The 10,875-nt window shown below is 39.9% G+C and overlaps 2 protein-coding genes across 2 annotated transcripts; one reads left to right on the top strand and one right to left on the bottom strand.

Annotated features, from left to right (window-relative positions):
• Window positions 1-444: 444 nt before the first annotated feature.
• On the bottom strand, window positions 445-2,679 carry LOC106747503 (uncharacterized protein C19orf47 homolog). Its single transcript, XM_014625073.1, has 3 exons — window positions 2,513-2,679; window positions 1,258-2,361; window positions 445-1,142 (listed from the first exon to the last, which is right to left on the bottom strand). Exons 1-3 carry the CDS (start codon window positions 2,529-2,531, stop codon window positions 1,009-1,011), a joined length of 1,257 nt encoding a protein of 418 aa, XP_014480559.1. The 5' UTR covers window positions 2,532-2,679; the 3' UTR covers window positions 445-1,008.
• A 1,720-nt stretch (window positions 2,680-4,399) lies between these two features.
• Window positions 4,400-10,851, top strand: LOC106747555 (serine/threonine-protein phosphatase 4 regulatory subunit 3). The gene is made up of 5 exons (XM_014625183.1): window positions 4,400-5,879; window positions 6,228-7,826; window positions 7,919-8,070; window positions 8,308-8,716; window positions 8,939-10,851. The coding sequence occupies exons 1-5, from the start codon at window positions 5,682-5,684 to the stop codon at window positions 9,023-9,025; spliced, it is 2,445 nt and encodes an 814-aa protein (XP_014480669.1). The 5' UTR covers window positions 4,400-5,681; the 3' UTR covers window positions 9,026-10,851.
• Window positions 10,852-10,875: the final 24 nt, after the last annotated feature.

Genomic DNA, 10,875 nt, shown 5'->3' with positions numbered 1-10,875 from the left:
GCGAGAAACAGGTGCATCACTCGCTCGCTCGACATACGACGAAGAGAGATTACGAATAGGACAGAAAGACGGCAATAGGGCACGGAAGGTGTACAGGAGGCATAGATTTACAACTGGCTTCGTTCTTTTCAATTGAACCGACTGCGTGCACTAGTTCAAGAAATTTACATACACATTGAAGCGTATGTACGAAATTCTCGCGCTTCAGTGCGCGTGCATTTCTTGAATTAGTGTAGCCAGTTCAGCTAAAAAGAACAGACCAATTGTCACTAGACTGACCGCCCGTTACAAAATAAATGTTTATATCGCATGTGGGAGGGAGAATGGAAAATATTGGGGACTGTGAGAGCTTGAATGTGAGGCAAATGTGAAAACACATGAAGATTTGATTAATCATCCGTATGTTTGAAATATATATATATATATATATATATATGCATATATATATATATATATTGGCATTACAATAATACATCATGAGTATAAAAGATTGTGAACATGATGAACTGATGCTGCAAAATAGATATGCAGTAAAAGCTAAAGATCGTCCTCCTTTCTTGGGGAAAAAAAAATAAAAACGCTGATACACAGTCGAGGCTACTTAATCGTACGAGTTATACTTGCGCCAATTCTTACACAAAATTAAATTATTCGAAATTTTCCACAATAGCTTTTAAATAAAAGAACCTCTCTCATCATGAGTACTTCACATAAATGTATCGCTAGAAGATATATATATATATATATAAACCATGATATATCTTTTATTTACACCCTACTCGCAACTCAAGACCAGCCTTGATTGACCAGTCTAATCTGACGCGTGGCTAGCGGTTTATTCATTCGACGAGAAAAGCAAAAAACAAATTGAATCGATTACCATCAACCGCTAACCAACAATCAGTGTAGCTGACTTGAAGGGGAAACTATCTATTAACATTGTACAAAGTAGCAATTGCAAGCCACTCATTCTTGACCTGATGATAGCATGATGATATAAAAAAGTGTTTATACGCCTAACCGGCTGAAGACGTCTGCCTTCTTCATATGCGTGACAGTCGCAACTTTGCTGAAAGTCACTTGTTTAGGTGTAGTCGCACCAAGTCGCGCCTTGGCAGGTATCGAGACGAGTCGCTCTGAAGCTGTAACGAATAGAATATCCAGGTATTATTCACACACTGTCTTCAATGAATACACAATTATATTGTACAAACATAAATGCGCACACATGTGCAACTTTTAAATTAGTGTACATACCTAACTTGCCAGGCGATATCGTAATTTTAGTGGTTCTTTTGTCGCTCGAAATAGAATCGGATGTTGGTTTCCCTTCTACCTTAAATATACATTTCGTATTGTTCAGGATGACCTTCTTGCCGACCTCATGATCAGCGTGCATTGTGCCTGTAGTTTTAGTTGCGATCCTTTTCGTCGTGATGATCGACGTGCGTGCATCGGCGCTTCGATTCTTCAGGATGCCAGGTAAACTAACGGTATTACTCGAGCCATTTTTCAATATTCTCACGGTATCTGTATACTCCTTCTTGTCGTCTATTTCACCAAGACGTTTGAACACACTAACTGATCTCTTGAGCACGTTATCCTTGTTGATACCGGTGACGTTGAAGACGAGCGATGTATCAGCTGAATTGGTCGTACTCGTGACAGAACTGTCGCCTAATCGGTCAAACACTGTGCGTTTCTGCTCTGCAGGCTTCTTAAGTATCTGTTGAGTTCTCACATTTGAAGTCTTTGAAACAGCGATCTTGTATTCGACATTGTCAACTTCACTATCATTTGTCGACATCTTTGCTTTTTTCTTCTCCGTAATGTTCCAATTCATTGCTTCGTCATTGCTTTCTTCTCCATTGCTTTCGTAAGCTTCATCGGGAACCAGTTTTCTCTTAATAGGCAGCTGCTTTTTTTGATTAATATACTCAGCATTGGTAACGTTCGACACAGAAATAGGTTTCTTTATGGTTATGTTTTTCTTCATCATTGAAGACAAAGGTTTAATTACCTTCTTCAAAGGTTCTGTTTTAACAGAGGCTGATGAAACTGTCTTTTTGCCTACCTCTTTTACTATTTTCTTCGTCATAGGTTGTGCAGAGGTCTTTGCCGAAGGTGTATCTTCCGAATCAACCAGAAATCTTTCACATGTCGTTTCTTCCACCACTTTCTTGGCGTACCTCAATATAGCGATCATATCACCCATTAACGTGATACCCATATCTTTGAGACTAGATTTATCCAAATCCGGTAGCATATCCGGCTTGATACGGTTGTTGGAGAATACGAGTGCATGTTTCGTGACCAGATCTGGCGGAAAGCCAGCAGCTTTGAAAAACTTCACCCAATATGCTATAAAATATAAAAATGTAAAATACAAATAAACTTAATGAAAAAAGTATTATTATTTGTCTATGTATTACTTGAGATACCTGAAATTGATATATTTGACGGCAACACAATTGTTATAACCTAAAACATATTCGTAAAGTTATGCGCTCACCTGACAAGGACGCAGCCATCTCTGTAATTAAAGTATGCGATAATGAATCTTGTGTGTACTTTTGTCTCGTATATGTCCTCGATAATTAATCAAAAAGACGAACTTCAAAAGTACGCTTTTACTTCTTTACTTCTCCTTGCATGCTGTCTGTGTCCCAAAATATTCGATAGATAGAATAGCATTTAGGGTGTATTCACTTTGGACGCTTACGCGCTTTAAGTTCAGGTCTGTTCAACAATACGCTGTATGCGAATGTCGAATGTTAGAATGCAGCCCGATGGTCCAATGAGAGAATTTATTTATCGAAAGTAAGTTCTTATTGGACCGTCGACCACGTTCTGATGTCCGACAGTGACATACGACGTATTGTAGAACAGGTTTTAAGCCCGTATCACTAAACTATGGGATGGGGATTGTGATTGAATTGAATTTAGTCAATCAGCGCAAAGTTAACTGAATTTAAATTTAGTGAAATTTAGTAAACTTTATATTGATTGTTCAAATTTCAATTTAATCTTAATCTCTAATTCGGTGTCTAATACGGGCTTTGTAAGCATCGCTTTCATCGTTTTCTTTGGCATCGGAAGCGCTCACAGAACGCATAATGACGTCATTGTGACGTCATAACTTGCGCTTACAAACGCTTCTCCCATCGAGGTAGAGCAGTGTGAAGGCTTACAGCGCGTGAGCGTCCAAACAGAACGCAACTCTTATTAACCATTTGTAATAAAAAAATTTTTATTTTTTCCTGATCTTTTTTCTAATCAATTAAATGCCACTCTATCTGTTGAATAGAGTTAGACCCAACTTCCTGTAGCTGCAACCAATGTTGCTAAATTTGCTTATTTTCCATCACTTCCAGCTTACTTGAATGTCAATTAGAATGCAAAATCATATTTTAGCTTTTTCTCGTTCTAACGTATTTTCTGGAAATTAAAACAAAAAATTTTCTTTTCTGAGCTAAGCTAATTTTCTCTTTATAAATTAAATTTTAATTAGACCTCATTAGTGATATTCATAGGATCCACTTAAACGTTGGCAACGATCGCGAGCCACATCCAGATGTCCATTCGCATTGGTCAATTCAACAAATTAACCAATATGATTGGACATTGTTGATTCGTCCTATGTTCGCTAACGTTAAGTAGAACGCATCCTTAATAGATATATATAAGTGTGTGTAAATTTTAGCAAATATCTTTTCTTTCGGTATTTCCCTGTAAAGTGTTATTAAGATGTTTAAATTATGGTTAAATTATGGTATGTTTAAATTATGTTTAAATTATGGGGTTGAATATAAAAATATATACATATATATCTATGTATACAAAATTTCGAGTTGGCAACACTGATTTCAACAGAAGTTCTCAAAGTTCTCGCAGTTCGGCTTGACTCGGGTATGAGATGCATATGTACGTACGCACTGAGTCACGTATGCCTTTATAACTAGAGTTACTTACGCGATTTTCGACCTTATGTTTACGTGTGTAAGGTTAGAAATCGTGAAAATCGTGTAATTTCTGATCTAGGGATTGATAAAGCATACGTGACGCAGAGTGTACTATTTCGAAATAATATATATCACAGTTGATGATATGTGAACAACACACGTGACATAGAAAGGAGTAAACTTTCTGAGCGTTTGGCAGCATATGAAGTAAAGGAGATTTGCAACCAGCAGCCTGATATCATTCAGGTTTTAGTCCTGAGTAGATTTCCGGCCGCTTGATATCGCGGTTTCTCGCGTTCACGGATAAGCGTAACTTCCATCTTCTTACAGATTATTCAAGCGTGAAGCGATACCCCGGCTGACGGTGTGGGAGTCACCGGAATCGAGCTCGAAAGGTATCAGAATGCGGTAGTCGATCGAGCCGCTCGCGACGGCATTTTGTATTTCGCTCCGCAGTCCGTGCGTTCGCACGCGGTGGACCCCGTGGCGCGTTGTTATGATCTAACATGGCGGAATGTAGTGTTGTGGCTGCCTCAGTGTCTATGTCAGTTTCAGAGTGATAATAGCTCAGAGACAAGCGAACGTACGGCGATGCGAGCCGGCGACCGGCCAGCACGATTATTCGCTTGAGATCGTCGTGTTCCCACGTGCCAGCAACGCGGCAGCCAGCGTCTTCGCCTCGCCACGGGTTTTCCGTTCGCCGCGGCGACAGCATCGTACACAGAGGTGGTGAGAAAGTGCACACACACGGAGGAACGGCCGAGGTTTGCCGACAATCGGGAGGTATCGCTCGCCGCGGAGTGATCGCGTCATCGTCCCCGCCGCGCTCGCATGCACCGCAAGTAGTGGCTGATACCGTGCGACCGATCGTCGCGGCTACTCGCTACACGTGAGAGCGCGGGACTACGTGCACGTACGTGGGATTCTTACGTTTGCTACGTTATTTTCCCGCGCGCTCGTCGCCGTCGAGGGAGAGCTTCCCGGCGGTTTCACGGTGCAGGTTGGACCGATTATCTCGTCCAACGTTCAGCCTGTGTACTTTGATCACCTTGGTAAATAGTCGCAGCATCGTGGGAGATCCTGGAGACACGACCCTCGACATCCGTATGACGCTCTCGTTCCATTGTTCATCAGGCTGCTATTCGTATAACTTGCAACGCAAAAAACTACCGCTTCTTCACGGGACACGATCGCGCATATCTCTCTTGTCCCATCCGACATCGTTGTACACTGAATGGTGTCGTGAGCTAAGTGTATATTGTTCATGTAAACGTATATATTGTTTGCTACTCGAGACTCCGGCTGGAACCGTTAGTCGTCTCTTTTGACGCTCCTTCCTTGATTGAGTAGTCGAAGGAAAGGTACATAGATTCAGAGGGAGAGAAAGAAAGACACGTGTGTGTGTGTGTGTGTGTGTGTATGTGTGTACACTGCGTACCTACGAACCATTCTTTAGCGAAGACTTTGGCGTATATCAGCGTTTTGTTTATACTATAGTAGTGAATAATGCAATAACAGGAAACCTTGATGGGTTGTACTAGAGCGTACAGAGGTTTAACATATCTGGGTTTCTGTGCGTTTGTTAATACGACAGGCATCTGAATATTTTTATTGTAAAGATAAGCACTGAGTGGGCCAAAGATTGAGCAAATCTAGAAAAGGCATGCAGCATAGCTGGTGATAATATCTGGGAAGGAGTGTACTAATTAGTTTTACAATATGACGGACACGCGAAGAAGAGTAAAATTATATGCGCTTAATGCAGATAGACAATGGGATGATCGTGGAACTGGTCATGTATCATCTTCCTATGTAGATAGATTAAAGGGGATTTCTCTGTTGGTAAGGGCAGAAAGCGATGGCTCTGTCTTATTGGAGAGTAGAATACAGCCTGATACAGCATATCAGAAACAACAGGTAATAACCGTTTATAAAATTTTATATGTTATAAATTTTTTTATGTTATACTTCTGTTGTGTAAGTATCTGTTAAACAGATAAAATAGTTTTTCGCACTGTCAATTATTTCTTTATTATAAAATATATTTTTTCTGATATCAATGCAGATCAAGTTGTTTTTCGTTGTTGGAAGTATCAATGTGTTGAATATATGGTTTATGTAACATAATATAAAAAAATGTATGATTAGTATATATATCTGCATCTACACATGTATGTATACGGACGTATATATACAGATGTGTATGAATGTAGTATATGTTATATTTGTGTATATATGTATACAAATAAAGATGTGTGATTTCAGGATACTTTAATAGTATGGTCAGAAGGAGACAATTTTGACCTAGCCTTAAGTTTTCAAGAGAAGGCTGGCTGTGACGAGATATGGGAGAAGATTTGCCAAGTACAAGGCAAGGATCCATCAGTAGAAATTACCCAAGATATTGTAGAAGAATCTGAGGATGAACGGTTCGATGATATGTCCGACGCGGCACCACCAATTGAATTACCTCCGTGCGAACTTAGCCGATTGGAAGATATTAATGAGCTCATAGAGAATTGTTTAACCTCACCGATGAGAAAAGAAAAATTAGCTGTCGCGCTGGAATCCGAGGGTTACATTAAGAAATTGCTAAATCTCTTTCACACGTGCGAAGATTTGGAGAATATTGAGGGATTGCATCATCTTTACGATATATTCAAAAATATTTTCTTACTCAATAAGAATGCGTTGTTCGAAGTTATGTTCAGCGACGACACGATTTTCGACGTTGTTGGATGTTTAGAGTACGAGCCGACGTTATCTCAGCCAAAGAGGCATAGAGAATACCTTCGACAATTAGCCAGATTTAAGCAAGCAATTCCCATCACAAACGCCGAACTGTTAGCTAAAATCCATCAAACATACAGAGTTCAGTACATTCAAGACGTAGTGCTGCCAACCCCGAGTGTATTCGAAGATAATATGCTGAGTACATTGAGTAGTTTTATATTTTTCAATAAAGTTGAAATAGTGACTTTAATACAAGACGATGAAAAGTTTCTTACTGAACTTTTTCGTCAGTTAACAGACGAAGCGACATTAGATAGCAAGAGGCGCGACTTGGTTCTCTTTTTGAAGGAGTTTTGTAACTTTTCTCAGAATCTTCAGCCGCAAGGGAAAGAGGCGTTTTATAAGACATTAACAGCACTTGGTATACTTCCCGCTCTAGAAATTACCTTGGCAATAAACGACGCGCAGACGAAAACGGCCAGTATAGACATATTGACTTACATCGTGGAGTACTCTCCGAGCGTTGTACGAGATTACACGTTACAACAGTTAAATAGCGCAGATCAGGACCAAATGTTAGTCAACGTAATAGTTGCTCAACTTGTCGGAGACAGCGATCCCGAGTTAGGTGGAGCGGTTCAGTTGGCCGGCGTGTTGCGTTTACTTCTGGATCCGGAGAACATGTTGGCTTCTGTTAACAAAACAGAAAAGACTGATTTCCTAAATTACTTTTACAAGAATAGTATTGTTACTCTGATAGCGCCTCTCCTGGCAAATACAATCGGGGAACAGCCCGCGAGAGAGGATTACAGAACGGTACAACTTTTGGGACTGATTCTGGAACTGTTGTCGTTCTGCGTGGAGCATCACACGTATCACATCAAGAATTGCATATTAAACAAAGACCTACTCAGAAGAATACTGGTTTTGATGAAATCAACACACACATTTTTAGTGCTGTGCGCATTAAGGTTTATGAGGAAGATCATAGCTTTGAAGGATGAATTTTATAATAGATACATAATTAAGGGTAATCTCTTTGCACCTGTATTTGATGCATTTGTAAGGAACAATGGCAGATACAATCTCCTAGACTCAGCTATATTAGAGATGTTCGAGTTTATTAAGTTGGTAAGTGATAGCTTACAATCCGATTTGTTAAAGATACAAATTTGGAGTTTTCTTATTGTTGTATCGCTCAATATTGCTTTGCCGTGTTTCAGGAGGACATAAAGTCGCTCTGTTCACATGTTGTCGAGAACTTTTCGAGGGAACTCGAGGCGATTGATTACGTACAAACATTTAAGGCATTGAAATTAAGATACGAACAACATCAAGACAAGCTGAAAGATCGTGATAGAGCTGCTATTGACAGGTATAATCAGTACCTCTCGGTTACTTCGACCAGTTCTTTTGTACATCTAACTGATTCTATATTTTCAACTTACTTATTATGTTTATCAGTTTTTTTTACGAGCCTTCTTTCCGGTTGTATCGTCAGCATATTTTACACGAAAGATGTAATACGCATGTCAAAAGACGAGCACGATAATGATTCCTAAGTATCGTAGATTCGTAGAATCGTTGAAGTAAAATTCGTTTATATGCACAGCGTACCGTCAATTTTGCGGAACAGTCGATATCGCAGAGATCAACGGCAGATAGACGAAGAAGAAGAGCTGTGGTTTAACGACGAGGAGGAATACGACGATGGTGAAGCGGTGGTACCTGCAGCGGCGGCAACAGCCGATCTCGTGTCGCCAGCCTCCACCAAGAAGCAATCCTCCTCTTCAAATTCGACGCTCAGTCCTGCGCTTGCAGACTCGAAGAGTCACCAACAACAGCAGCAGCAGCAACAGTCCGTGTTAAATAACAATACTTCCAACAACAACATTACCTCGCAGCAACCACAAATCAACAGTAGCTCGTCGACAACGAACGAATCACCTATCGCTTCGGATATAACTCCTAATTCGGCGATTGGCAGCGTGGAGAAAACGGGAACAGCATTGTTCAAAAAGGTAAGAGAGGAAGTCACACATACACTCGGGGTGTATCATCGTGGTGACTTATAATTTTTATAGTATATCACATGGCAACACAGATGGTGCTCAAACTACAACTAACGTGAGCGTTGAGTCTGCCCTCGCGAATCACGATTACATAATTCGCATTCGGCAATAACCTTAATACTGATCTATCATGAGATTCGACGTATTAAGGTGTAGCAATTTAATTTCCAGGGATTGGTCGATTATGAAGGAGATTCGGACGAGGAAGACGAGGATTCAGAATTAAGTCCCTCCCCAAAGCGACAACGATTGTCATAGTAGGCGAACATTGGGAAGAACAAGGCCGTTGTGATTCTTAATTCCTATTATAATTTCTAACCTTCCTGTGTGTAAAAAAATACAAGCAGATCTACCCTCATAAATATTGGAAGTGACACGGATGGAGCTTTCTCTCTAAGGAATGGACACACAACAAGTGCTTTTAAGAATAAAATTAAAAAGAAGTGGCACAGGCAAGAACTGGAAAAAGAAGTGGGCACTCATTCTGTTTGTGTTGATTTGTGTATAGTAAACAAAATATAAGTAGGGTTGGAATGAAAATTGTAAAATGATTTGTTCGCGAATTCGGTTTGTGCGAGCTGGTTGAAAGCTACTGTTGTACATAAAATGAAAGGATGCACATCACGCACAGACGGGATTGAATTAACGAGATTGTACGAGTTACGAAATGTGAAGTAATAATAATGAAAACACGTGTATCCGTTGGTTCAAATGCCTCTGCTGTGCTTTTGGCATTTAAGTAAATTTTTCTATGACGGTATTCCATTCACACCGTACGACTGAATTCGCTGTCTGTATATCGAGGTGTATTGGAAAACGAGAATGAGAGAAGAATGAACGTTTTTCAACCGATGTCTCGAAGAGTGGTTTAATGTGGTGATATTGCAATGTGCAACGCAATATGATGTGACCGAGTGCTATGTAATGCATAAGAGAGTAAAAGATATTAAGCGAATCCACAGTCCATTCCACTTGTCTGGAAAACGCGCGCGCGTCACATTAGGGTAAACCAATATCACGGATAACCGAGGCGTTCGAGGCAAGAGCGGAGAACGCGAGTGAGGGTAAATAATTTGTATCATCTTTCCGTTTTTTTCTTCTTGAACATACGATGTTATATCTATTCCGTGTATCTTCACCGGGGGGGGAACAATTGTACAGTTGTACTCGACAATTTTCACGCTCAGTTTCCTCGCTCTTTCTACCTCCAACGCCCACGTATGCATCCGTTTCATTTCAGGAACAGAGTTAATCACGGACTTACTTCGCTCTACGTGTGGACTTTGAAAAGGTCTATGCCAAACCTAGTTAAACCTAGCGACCCTTGCAGATACGAAGAGAGAGATCTAAGCTTAGAGATATACACTATGATAAACTGCACAGGTCGCAGTTGTCTATGTGTGTGTGTGTTAGACTCCAAGGAACTTAGAATATACGCAACGTAAGGTCAAATTTCGTGTGAGGGAGTACTTGAAGTACCGCACAAAAAAAAGAAGTAAAAAGGCAAGAGAAGGACAACTGAGCGTTTTAATTTTGCCATTCGTCAGTTTTTTTTTTTTATCGCTTACTGCGCGATAGAGGGAACCTGTTTTCTCCTGAGAAGGTTCATGAAACCTTATGCAGGTCATTAGAGGTAGTATTTAGTTTGTATATATATGTATATTTGTAACGATTGTAAGACACACGCATACATATACATTCTTGGATTAAGCAGAAATACGCAGTCTCTTTGTTAAGAATTCGGTCCTTTTTGAAATACTTTCAACAGGCTTTTTGGTTGTCAATGTAATTAGTAGTAATTGTACAATAAATACTTGATTTATGTATATTCACCAGTCTGCACACTTCATGCCCAATGTTAATCCTTGATGTGTATAAAGTATAACCTGGAATGAATGTATTATGCAATTGTCGAACACATTAGGCTTAAAGACACCGTTGTCCGTATGAATTATTCACATCTACGTGGGCAAAATGGAGCCAGAGGTTGTAGGAAAGCGCTTTGTAAAGAAAAAAAAGAAAAAAAATAACACCGAGTAGAACTGCACACGCGATCTAGCTTTGTTAAGAAACGTGTTTATTACAGTGGATATATATATATATATATA

The sequence above is a fragment of the Dinoponera quadriceps genome, unplaced genomic scaffold (genome assembly GCF_001313825.1).
Source record: "Dinoponera quadriceps isolate SergipeBrazil2010 unplaced genomic scaffold, ASM131382v1 scaffold2159, whole genome shotgun sequence".
Classification (NCBI taxonomy): domain Eukaryota; kingdom Metazoa; phylum Arthropoda; class Insecta; order Hymenoptera; family Formicidae; genus Dinoponera; species Dinoponera quadriceps.
This window is presented reverse-complemented; position numbering and strand designations above follow the sequence as displayed.